Source organism: Centruroides vittatus, unplaced genomic scaffold (genome assembly GCF_030686945.1).
Source record: "Centruroides vittatus isolate TY-2023 unplaced genomic scaffold, ASM3068694v2 contig_943, whole genome shotgun sequence".
Lineage (NCBI taxonomy): Eukaryota > Metazoa > Arthropoda > Arachnida > Scorpiones > Buthidae > Centruroides > Centruroides vittatus.
This window is the reverse complement of record NW_027122626.1, coordinates 1154594-1167925: the sequence shown is the minus strand read 5'-3', so window position 1 is coordinate 1167925 and position 13332 is coordinate 1154594. Positions and strand designations below refer to the sequence as shown.

At 28.0% G+C, this 13332-nt stretch overlaps 1 protein-coding gene across 1 annotated transcript in view; it reads right to left on the bottom strand.

The window, feature by feature from the left end:
* Positions 1 to 13332, bottom strand: part of LOC136985017 (RIMS-binding protein 2-like) — an 81395-nt gene that overhangs the window by 39038 nt on the left and 29025 nt on the right. Inside the window, 9 exon segments of the mRNA XM_067282198.1 lie at positions 38 to 313; positions 425 to 523; positions 1025 to 1123; positions 1574 to 1672; positions 1864 to 2082; positions 2166 to 2361; positions 2621 to 2755; positions 2989 to 3144; positions 4057 to 4161. Of these exon segments, the coding sequence (XP_067138299.1) occupies positions 38 to 313; positions 425 to 523; positions 1025 to 1123; positions 1574 to 1672; positions 1864 to 2082; positions 2166 to 2361; positions 2621 to 2755; positions 2989 to 3141 (1276 nt within the window). The 5' untranslated portion in view covers positions 3142 to 3144; positions 4057 to 4161.

Genomic DNA, 13332 nt, shown 5'->3' with positions numbered 1-13332 from the left:
TCAGATTATACAAAGAAAAAATTGAGAGCGTGTTTACCATTTTCGTCTCTGTTAAATGTTTGAGTTATTGTAGGTTGTATTATCGATGGCACATTATATGGTAAAGTATTGGCTATTTGAGCGTTAAACATAGTGGGCATTGTAGTTCCCCCAAAAGTGGGTACATTCGGCAATAACGAAGTGTTTGTAGGAAGTGGTGTGCTGCACGTACTGCTGGACGGCGTCATTGACAAAAGATTACTTCCAGGAGCATTTATGGTCGGTACCGTTACCTGGCTAGTCATTGGAGTAAAAACTGATCCTGGACTGATTCCTAAAGAGTAAAAGTTTTCCATTTTGTCATCCACTCTTTTATCAAAACTATTATAAAACTTTTAAAGAATTTTCGATAAATCGAATTCATGGAAATCTCTTGAACACTCACCAATATTAGCTCTCTTACGGTCTAGTTCGGCTAAAATCTTATTATCCTGTTCTAACTTTTCCATTAACTGATTCAAATGCTGCACAGTAACCGATTGCTCTGAAAAAGAAAGAAAGAATAATATATAAATTTGAGAAACGAGTATAGTTCCAAAAAGAACTATTTAAAAAAAAAAAAATTGTATTAAAAGTTTGTTAATTTTAAAATTTAAACTATTTTAGCTACAATTATTAAAATTTTATGATTTTTTTTTAGTTATTAAATTTACATATAAGTTTACTAAAGCTTCTACTGTGCAAAGCAGAAATTTACTAAGACATTTAATTCAGTTTTATCTATTTTAAAGCTGAATACTAAATGAATTTTGTGCCAACTACTCAAAGCCTTAGCCATTGTACAATAAACGAGGGAACAAAACAGGAATTAAGCGCATCAGCATGCTAAAATTTCTACTGTGGCCACAACGACAGGTTAGGTGCTTGGAGAATGCTTTGTCACATGCAGATTGCAGATTTTGGATTGTTCTACTAACTTAAAAGGACTACAAAGGTACGTGTGCAGAAAATTGGTGATAAGGGGTGATTTGCGTGATTTACTTACTCATCGGAGATCTGTGTCTAGACAGCTGATAATACATTTGTTTCATTCGATGGGGCTCATGCAATAATTGGTCAATAGCTGGTGATGAATATGATGGCTCTTTTTAATCATCCAACAGCGGCAGCACAGAAGATAGAGAAAAGAAAAGGCTAAAATGAAGGAATTTGTTTTGTATGGAATTGTATGATAGGTGATAGGACTTTAGAAAATTAGCATCTTCGAAAGTACTTTGTTTTTATTTTAAAATTTTTATAGTATTTTCGCTTTGCACCCCTTAAATTTCTTGGTATGTAGAACGTGGTTAAATTCATTTATAAAGCTTAAAATTAATGTATTCTATGTTTGTTACTATTAAGAAAAAGTAATCAAAAAATTATTGATTCTAGATTAAAAAGTCGTTCTATTGTGTAAGTGTCAGATTTCTTTGTGAGTAAAATAAATTTCTATAAAATGAATATTGTTAGTAATACTAATTAAGTATTTCGATCCATAATCGATGCCAATAAAAATATATTTAAAAAATATATATAATCTTTAAAAAAGTCCTACTTAAAGGAAACAGAGGCTGAGTCAGGTCTTCCAACTGCTTGTTATCTTCTTCGATATGAGCTCGAAGTCGTTCGATATTAGCCGATGATACGGGAGAACCTAAAGAAAGATATTTCAAAACATAATTCAATCGAATATCATAGATATTATTTATATTATAGAGCACTTGTAAGGTATAATAACGAAACAAACTTCACAGAGTTGAATTTGTATCGTACTTATCTGCTACAGTCAATATGTGGAAAGGTGATAAGGATAACCTGAATAACTTTTATTGCGTAGGTACTCACCCACGGTTGCTCTAGATTTTTCTAATTCTGCTAATATTCGATTATCTTGATCAATTCTAGCTAATATACGATCAATTTCATGCGACGTCGTATCTAACAGCGAAGATGAATGAAGTGACAAACTGCTAGTAGAACCAGTTGTCTTTGAAGATCCTAACGGATTCGTCGACATAAAATTAGTTCTGCTACTTGTAAAATCTGTAGATGATGACAGTGAACCTAATTAAAAATCCAAGTTTATTATTATGTTTTTATATTTATGAAAGAATTTGAGATAATAAATCAATATCAGCATATTTCACCTGTTGACCTTAATGATGATGTTGAATGAATTGAAGACGATCCTAAACTTCTCGGAAAATTTAAGTCGAGAGAAGGAAGGGACGAAGATGTTGTAGAGAGTCCTAAGGTCGAAGATGAAAGGGAACTATTCCATGTTTCTCCTGAGGAAAGGAATTTGTCTGTTGTTGGACTCGAATAATTCATTTCTCGGGTTAGCTGTAACCGAAATAAATTCATTTTTTGGTGTGATAAATTTTATTTTCAATATTTAGTTTTTAAAACAGTTTTTAGGGTATCTGGTTTATAATTTCTATCAATATTAGATAAGTATGACTATTTATTGCTTAAGCTACAAATATTCAGACCTCAAATCATTTACATTGTGAGAAAAATCTTTCGAGATACAATATCAGCTATCAATTACGTTAAAATCACATTTTATCTCGTGTATTATACAACAGATGGTGCCACTCACATCTGCAGACTGGGATCGTTGAGATCTCCATCCTTGTTTTGCTTGTGCTTTTCTTAAAGTGGCCATCTCTAAGGCTAGTTCTTCGTGACGTACGTTTTGCAATTCACATTTCTTTTGTAATTCTCTTACCTTGGACTGAAAATAATATTTAATAATTTATTTTTGGTTAATTATTATAAATAATCAAAAGAAATGAATTTTTTGTATAAAATAATGAATAAAATTTACGAACTATATGCAGATTGCTGTGTACTCATTAAAGATGTTGATGCGAAACTCATAGTGTTTTATATCTTGCATCTCCAGCGAGAGATGTGGTTACACTCGATACACAAATGGAGTAAATACATACGATATAATAGATTCACCTCAAGCGCTTGAACTGCTTCCTGTGCTTTTTTTTTCTCGGCATCGTTGGATATGGGCATGTACTTGACATCTTCCTGTTTCCTCCGCAATTCAGCCAATGCTTCCGCATGTTCCCTCTCCAATTCGCTCCTTCTGGATGCGGCTTCGCGCATGTGCTATGAGAAAGCTATTCTCTAAATTCTTCCACATTAAATTCATTTACATAAAAATCTAAATAAATCTGCACTTTTAACCTATTTAAAATTTAATTAAGTTCCTTCCTCTTTGATTTATTCTGTATTAAATTACGTAAGACCAACAGTACCGGCAACAACAGCTCCCTGTTTCTGGAAAAATGATGTTGCTGGTACTGTAAACCTGTTTAAAGTCACTAAACGATAACGCCCTTAAGTTAAAAGAAAATTTCTTTCTCTGCTTTACTACGTATTACATAAAAAAGCAATTCAACAGGACCAGCAACAATTCCCGCTTGTATTGATGATGATAACGTTGCCGGCCCTGCAAACGTGCTTCGAATCATAACGTGTTATAGAAATGTTCCAAGAATTAAATTCGTTTAACTGAATATAATTAAGGAAAAACATACGAAAACATTCTAACGTAAAGAGCAATTTAACAGAACTTGGAATACGCGCCTACATCGATGATGATTATGTCATGCTGCTGACGACGATGATGATGACGATGACGATGACGATGACCCGAATATAATGCTTACAGGTCTTGCAAAATATGTTTAGACTTATATAAAATTTTCTTATGGCATTTTAAATCTAAATCCTATTAAATAGTTATAATTAAAAAGAAATTTCATTTAAAAGAATTATATCTTCTCCACAATTACATAGTGATGTACTGTACAAAGTAATTAATGAGACCTGCAACAGTTTTTTTTTTGGTGTGTGTGGGTTTGTGTGATGATGAATTAATGTTTCAAAATGCAATTTAAACTATAAAGCATCTAAATTTAAAATAAAATTAATTAAATATATTATAATGAGCGCAAATGTTTTAAGTAAACATTTTAACTTTAAAATATTTATTTTAAATTATATAAAAATTGATACCTTTAGTAAGGCCTCCAGTTTGAGATGGTTTTTTAAATAAAAATTCTCAAAAATAATTAAATATTTATATTACTAAGATTCTTTTCTTTCGAACATTTTCGTTACCTGTAAAAAAATGAATAATAATAAATAAATCTAAGCCGATAAAATTAATTTTTGTATTGAAAATTAACACACGATTGGTCATACTTTTGCTCTTTATGATAACGCTTGGTAGTTCTGATAACGACCCAAACGGCATTTCATCTTATTGTCAGAAGCAAAAGACGACAGAAAATTTTAATGGTTTTTAAAATTCTCATCTCTCCTAATTACATTATTGACTCCAGAAAAAAAAATCCAAATGTTTTCTTTCTTCAGTTATAAGTCTTTATTATTGAAACGTTTTTGCACGCATATTTATGCAACTACGAAGCTGAGAAAGTGTTTAAAATATGCTAAGGATGCTTAGAAGAAGGGAAATTAACAGGAGAATGCACTTTAATGTCATTAACTCTAATCATATCTTATAAAAATTTAAAAAAACAAAAGAAAATTGCCGATGGTGAAGAAAATCTTTCTTTAAATACGCCTATATTCAACTTGAGCACTGACTTTTAAAAAAATGTGTTTAATTTTGTTAAAATAGTGAGAATTTTTCGTATATTTGTTATTTTTTGACTGAAAGAAAAACATAAATTTAACTTATCACTTTATTTTTTTAATGTTAATAGTCTTCCTTTTAAATATAATTTTAAAAATTCAATTGTTAATTTTCTAAACTTAATAATTATCAATTATAATACTTTTTTAAAATTAAATTATGATTTCTTTAAAGAATCTTTTATTAAGAATTATGAAACCTTTTAAAAAATATTTGAAGCTCTTAATTGTGACAAGTATTTTTTTAAGTTTATAAATTATTAATTGTGATTTACATTGATGGAGTTTTTTTCCTGTTTCTTTGTAAAATCGATATTTTCTGTAAACATAACGTAAATATTGATTGCTGTGTGCATACTCATCAATAACTTATCTGTTGTTTTTTGGAATCGATTCTTTCTTTTATCGAAAGGCCCTTAAGGTTTTTCGAAATGCAACGAAGAAAATATTATTAAAAAAATACTTAAAAAATTATATATATATATACAATTTTAATTCACATCATTATTTCAGTTCCAATTAGTGTATTATTCTTCTAAATAGGAGTATTTAATCGATTTCTTCTTCTATCTGTCTCATTATTATACTTTAAATATTCGTTTAAATTATAATTTCAGATATTTTCCCCATTAAAATTATTAATAGATCCTTTCCGATAAGTAATAAACTTTAATATCATTTTTTTCGCATAACAGACAAGATAAAATTAAAAAAAAATAATCGAAAAAACGATCATAAAAATTTATTTATTTATGAGCTTTGTTCTGGTCCAGAAACCTTAACCTTACTTTTCTCTCTCTCTTACATTTAAAATAAGAAATGTTGGATCGTATTAAGGGTATTTGTGTTTGGAACTAAACGAAGTAAAATTATGAAATGAAATTCTTAAAAAAAATAATAATAAAATGTCGTGAATAGAAATGTGTTTCCAATCCCAAGATTTATCTCCCCAGCTGTGCAGATGCGGCTATTGGTGCAAGTTCCATCAGCGATGCAGACAGAATTCGTTTCTGATGTCCTGCGGCGATTCTCTGTTTCGACTCCTAATAATGATTATGGGATATTACCCGATTTGCTGCACACTCCAAATGTCTCGTGTACAAGCAAACCGGCGGAATACATGTTACATCGACTGATTGAAGTAAATTGCGAATAAATTATCTCCTGGACATTACGTTCCACTAACGATAAATAAATATTAATTTAATAAATTTATCATAATAACTTATAGAATCGATAGTTTTCTCGATATAAACTGTTTGTTTAGGAATTACTTTGAAGAAAATGGCAAGAGTGATTTTTTTAAATAATTACTTAGTCAATTAGTCTGTTACTGTATGAGCTACATTTGTCCACCAGTGGCCGGGTGAATAAAAATCCTTGACCAATCTGCGAGGCGTGAACCAGTGCCGAACATTGTTCGTGGGTTCACGCTTCACCGATAGGATGGCCATGTCCACTTTTTCGGGTTTCCTTCGCGTGTCTAATATCTAAATGGCGACCACATTCCTATAGAAAGTTCTTCCCCTTGGCAGATTGCCCATATTTTGCATTGCGTATCCCATCAAACCAAACAAATCTGTATTTATGTTATAGATTTATGTAATAATTGCGATTGTGTAATACGTATGCTTATGCTTCTATTAGTAATAAACATTTTATAAACAATATTATTGCCATTTTCTTTCATGAATATTGTTTATAAACAATAGGCCTGTAGTGTTTCTATAATGGGGAGATTTATAAACTAGTTTTCTTCAAAATTTAAATTAATGCGTGAATACGTGTTTTAATTATTTCTAATAAATTTTAAACATATTTTTTATTAATATTTCCCATTATGAAAATATGTAGAAATTGATAATTACAAGAAAATTTTTTCTTCCTTTTTTTTAATTTTTATTCCATACATTTTGAAATTATATTAATATCATAAGGTCATAATTTTACGAAATGATTAGTTATACGCATAATAAATTGCATCGTAATAACGAGGTAATTCATTATAAGTATATTACAGTTATCACCCGTAAAATACCATTGAAACTGAAATTATATTTTCATTTTAATTCTATAACTAGACATTCCCTTTTATAGGTGTTAGAAACATGATAAATATAAAAAGTTTTAGAATATATATATTTTTTCTTTTATATATATAACTAGATTATCTTAATAAAGGCTCAGATGACGTATTAACATGTTACGCCGCTGCTAACCAGCAAATGATACTGCAGTATCTTCACTCGTCACAGACTGGTTGCTGTGTGGAAGTTTCATTGTTGTTAGAGGAATAGGCGATTTTTTACATTTATTCGGTGTTCAAAAAAGTCTTGGCAGGCTATTATAAAAATATTTCTGGGAAAATAATTTCTAATACATTTAGGAGGGGGTCATAAAATATCAGGATTGCAAATAATATTAAAGGAAGGGTAGTCGTGTATATATGTGAATATGTGAAAGAAAGGAGACGTGCCATATTCGTTAGGGATAAGATATATTATCGTTATTTACGGCACTACATGGATGTTCCTAATAAGGCCCACCGCAATAATAGTAGGCCTTAATAGAAATAATATAAAATTTGGAAAACTGTTATAGCAAATTTGTTCTTCTAGAGGTAAGTATGCCTGCTACAGGAAAAAAATATAAAAAAAAGAGGGAACTAGACTCCTGAGGATATGGCCAAGGTCCTGGATGCTAAGAAAAAAGAAGAAAGTGAAAGAAACGTAACTATCAGGTTTAGCATTCCTCGTAGAACTTTAGGAAATCATTTAAAAACAAGTGGAACGGATGTGAGAATGGCAGAAAGGCCACTACTGTAGGAAGCCAGAACAGAGTTGATACACAATAAATTCTGCATTTTTTATACATTGGTTTCCCTGATTCCCAAAAGACTTAGATATTGTGCTTCCGAAATCAACAATATACAAACTTCCTTTAATGTAAATCGACAATGGGTTTATGCTGAGTGCATAGGTTATCAGTCTGAGAATTTATTTGCCTAATATGCAACAAAAATTAATATAAGCCAATGAATTTCAATAGTGGATCTTATTTGGAACAGTGTTCCTAAAACGTTTATATATATATATATATATATATATATATATATATATTACTATATTACACTTTCAGTCTGCACATAGCTGAATAATAACATGAATCAGCTATGTACTGTACATATTTTGTTTATCTATAGTTCAATAAATATCTGATTCGATCATTGCCGTTACGCTACTTCACTTTTAAACGTGTTAGGCCTTATTTGGTCAACTAGTTCATTAAAACAAACGCTTAGAATGTTATATTTTTCGCAAATATTTAAAATAAATATATTAAAGTTTAACAAAATGTTTTATTGTAATGTAAAGAAAATGATTTTCTTGATGATAAAAGAAGATTGATATTCTTACAAATAATTCTACACAATGGTTTACTATCGTGGAAAATATAACGCACTACCTCAGATAGTAAAAGTTATTACTAGGAAGTGAATATCATCACGGAATTGTCACTAAGAGAAAACTAATGCCGCTTTCCTTTTCTTTACCCAGGGTTTTATTCGTTTGTCTGGCCTTTCATGATAGTTTTGTAAAGGAACGTTATATAACCGATATGATTATAGCTAAAATAACTTGAATAAACGGAAGATTTTAGATCCCTATGTGGTTGTGAAGATCGATATCCCAATGTCCTTCTGTAGAGGGTCACTGACTTCTGTCTGACGTGATTATCATACTTCTCACGTGATTCGTTCCTTTCTTCATTTACAAAATGTGAGAAGTGCATTCTGCTCTTCATTGTCTAATAGTCGTCAATTGTTTATTTTTAATAAAGATGAAAATAGTTCCGGAAGAGTATTTTTTTTTTTATCTTGAAGAATTTCCAAGTAAAAATTCAATAAATCGGTTTTGGAAATTGAATTGTGTAACGGAGAAGGAATTCAATACTTTCTAAATGCATTCGATTTTTTACTAGAATTTATTATTATTATTATTATATCCAGAAGAAATAAAGAAAATTTTTTATAGGATTAAATGCTAATATTTCTTTTTTTTTTTTCCTTTTGTATTGTGATAAAATCCGGTTTTATCTAGAAAAACATTTAACTGATAGATAAGTAACCAAAGCAAAAAATGTTAACGAGATAAAAAAAAACCGGCAGTTTCAGAAATATTGTTTTCCTTTTAACATTTAATTTTGGTGAAGTGCTTCGCAATCGAATTATTTGTTTGAGGAACAGGTTTCTCATACTGATGGTCCTGAGGCTACCATTTCCACAAAAGTACATTATAAAATGTTCTTAGGCGGCTAAATCGAAAACTTGTTCTAACTTTTCAGTCGAATAGTTTTACTTCTCTTTCGAATGTTTGCATTTATTACGTTCGAGGATGAACTGTGGCATTTACTGCTATTGAATTTGCTATCCAAGTTAGTTTATTCGTCTGGTTACTTGACAAGTGGAAAAATTTTTCACGGATCGAGGATTTTTTTCTTTGTCAACAAATGATATAGTGCATTAGTTATTGTATACCAGTAAAATGTGGAAGATGGCTTTTTATTTAAAAATGCAAAGAAAATTTACGTAAAAAATGTAAGGCTTAATTATTTAGTAATGTAGTTCAGTAATTAATTAATGGCATTACACGAATATGAATTCTAACGATCGTGTTTGTCGGAAGTAAAAAATAGCTATATACTAAGTATGCAACGACAAATGAGCATAAATAAGCCTATACAATTAAATTAATAAACGTGATGATACGAATAATAAATACAACTTTATTATAAATAGTATGAATAAATGATATGACACTATTTAATTAATAAGCTACGTTCTAATTCGTACATTTAGCTACATTTATTTGTTTTAATTGCATTCTCCAACTTAAATGTATCGCGAATTATACAAATTTAATACCTCTTTATTTGCAAATAATCAAATAATTATCATTCATTTGTGTTATTTTAATTATGTTCGAATATATGAATAACAAAGAAAGTATCGTACAGGTATATAAATATAAAATAATATAATTAATATGTAAATATATATATATATATATATATATTTATATCTTGGTTCGTTTAAAACATGTTTTGATATACAACATTTAGTTTCTTAACGTTATTCTATAGTAGAAATGAATTTGCGCGAACAATAACAGTCTATTGTACTGTACTGTACATATAATTGAGTTTTATTATTGTAATTTTTACCGTAATTATAAAGTTAATTATAAAGAGACAAAGGGTTGATTTTAAACAAAACCACAATATTAAGCTTTACAAATAACAATATCAAATGCAGCTACATAATTAACTAAGTATACACCTACAATAGATGTTTATGTTATCTATAATATTCATTTATTATACGTTATAAAAATAAAATGCTCTGATTAAAAAGTTTACTAAAAATTTTGTGCGTTAAATAATTAGCATAACTTCCCAAATAATGAATAATTGAGTTTTCTGAAGCAAAGTATATCTGATGATTTGTTCCTTTCAATTAATAATAAAAAAAAAAAAAAAATTGATGGTTTTGTTGAAAAACAAATATAATTGATAGTTTGTCGAACAGTTAACTGAGAAATTGATTGACAATCCAGTTCAAAAACAAAAATAATAGAAACTGATTGTCAATTATTTATTTAATTTCTTTTTTTCTAGAGGTCGAAGATCTCTGTGAGTTTTATTTTCTTCAATCTGACTTTCAGTAAAAGTAATAAAGACATCAAAACTTATCTTTGTGAAAATCGAAAATCGATCCGTTAACCACGTATTCTGTCATCTAATGAAATTACAAAACACGAATAGATAGTAAATATTGAATTTTAATAAAAGAATTTAATAAAAATTTTAAAACTTTTCATAATTTGTATATTAAAATTTATTTTAATTGTTGTAGTCGTGAATCTGGCTTTTAACGTTTAAGTCATTGATAATCATTAAAGTTAATTTTTTATAAATATTACCCTCGTGTCATGTTATAGTGTTATCATTTGTCATTTAATAAAATAAGAAAAAAATGGGCGAGTCTACGTGGCATTTAATAAAATAAAACGAACAGGAATAAAATTTATTATCCTTTTTAATATTCCTCGTTTGTGTAGATTCAGACTGATTATATGAATAGAGAAACAGATGCAGGAATTATAATGGTATCTCTTCCCCCATGCTATGAATAGAATTTAAATTACAAGTAAATATATTAAAGAATAAATTAAGTGAAAACTATCATGAGGAGTTTCTAGTTAAGAAAGGAAGTGTAGTAGGTTGTAGGGATTCTCTATGTGTACAAGTAGAGATCTCTTTCAATAGATAACGTAGAAATTAAACGAACTATTCAGTTTCCTATTGAATGGGTAATGAAAGAACATGATTATGAATTACAATATGAAATGTAAATAGTTGAATGTCAGTCATAAATAATTGAAATATAAACGTAGACATTTTTCAATTAAAACTGGTATCTACGAATGATGATGCATCGATTGACGGTTAGAAAAAATAATAATAATTTACAGTGTCAAATTATCAAATGTCATTTACTTATTATTAGAGATCGATACTTCAATAGAGTAATAAAATAAATTGAATGAAAGAAGAATCTATAGTCTGTGAAACGAATTCATCATTATTTTTCATTAGAAGAATCAGTTTTTAAGTTCATCCATAAATTGTTCTTTAAGAATTCTTATAAGAATCGTCTCTTCAGATGGAATTCTTATGATGTTAAATACCATATTGGAGAGCCAATAATTAATTTAGGGAATAAATTTTAATTATAAAGAAGAAAGTTTTCCGAATAAAGATTTTGAAGGATCTGTTATTTTTATTAATAGTAATATTTTCAAGAATCAACGTCTTGTTTTGGATATAGATTTTTTTTTTTAGAATTAGACTCTTCAAAATCTATATCCTAGGAATTGCTCCTTTATAATTAAAATTTATTCCCTAAATTATTATTGGTTCTCTAATATATATAGGGCCTATATAAATTAAAATAATAGAAAATTTAAATAAAATAAGAAATGTTGGATTTGTTTTTTAAATATATAATATTTTAGAAAGATGAAGAATTTAAATGATCATAATCCAGTTCAGAAAGTTCATAAAGCATTAATCGATTGTTTTAAGCTGCTTCATTGAATAATCAATCAACAGGAATGAGATTTAATCTTCATAGTTGCATAACAGTAACTATTTTTTTTTATAAGAAATTCTAATGATTGATATAATAAATGTAGGAGAGAATGAAAATAAATATTCAGAAAAAAGACAAAACAATATTTTAAAAAATTGAAAATAAAAAAAATCTCATTTTAATCACTTATTTTCATATTTACGTCCAAAAATACATACACAACTTTTAAATTTTTACTTCAGCCAAAATAAAACATTAATAAATAAAACTCAAAATTCAAATGGACGAATTTTTTTTATCAATTCCATCTTTTAGAAAGCAATGGAATATTTGAAACCCACTAAAACAAGATAAAATCCGAGAATAAAATATCTGATCGAGAGAAAAACTAGAGTAAATGTTTTGAGAAAGGAAAAAAAATACGTATTGTAATGGATGAAACTAGAACTTATGTCCAACTCGAATCTAAATCTTTTCAGAGCTGATTAATTAACTCACAAATGGTGTGATAGCATCATTATCGAAAAAGAAAAAAGAAAAGAAAAAAGAATTCGTCTGTTCTGGATTCTTGAAAGCTTTTATCGAAATGAGATAATTAAAGATATATTCAAATCATTATCACAAAGGTTAAATGCATCGTTTTCTAGACAGCTTTATGGCTCTTAGATAGGCTGATTATACTTGTCAATAAATTAATTTGATGAGCGTAACCTTCGATCTTACACGCAGATATTAAAAAAAAACAATCGTATCTAATTATAGATTAATAATGATAATTTATTGTTTATTCGTCAATCGACAATTTTTCAATTTTTCTTTCATTCGAGATCGTCTTGTTGGATATTGATTTTATCATAAATGTTGTTTCGTCAACGATAATGGAGTACAATTACCGAAAATGTAGATCAGTTTTAATAATTTGTTATAGGAAATACACTGCGAGAGAAATACTTATAACAGATTTCAATTCTATTAATTAAAATATATCACACGATAATTTAAACCTACTAGAATATAATTAAAGTTAATTAAAATTAATATCGGTAAAAATAAAAATTATATATATATATATATATAAATTTTTAATTTATATCAAGATTATTTTATTCAAATAAGCTTAAGTTTTTCCATATTTTTTACAATGTCAATTGAATTTAAATGAAATTTTTGTTGAAATAATTTTAAAACCGTCACGTTTCTTGAAGGATTAAACTATATTTTTTTAAATGATTAACATTTGTAATTTTTTAATGCATAATTTACAAAAATTAATTTCGTAAAATGAAAATATAATGAATATTTTAAAAGAATTTTTTAAATGTTAATTTAAAAAAAAAACTAAAGAAATATTTTTTTCTTAAATCTAAAAAACAGGAAATAAAGTTGTAAATTTTCTAAACTTAATAATTTCCATTGCTTCTTTGAATAAGTGGTCATTAAGAGCAGGAAATTGTTATGTTTAAGTAAATAAAAAATAAAAA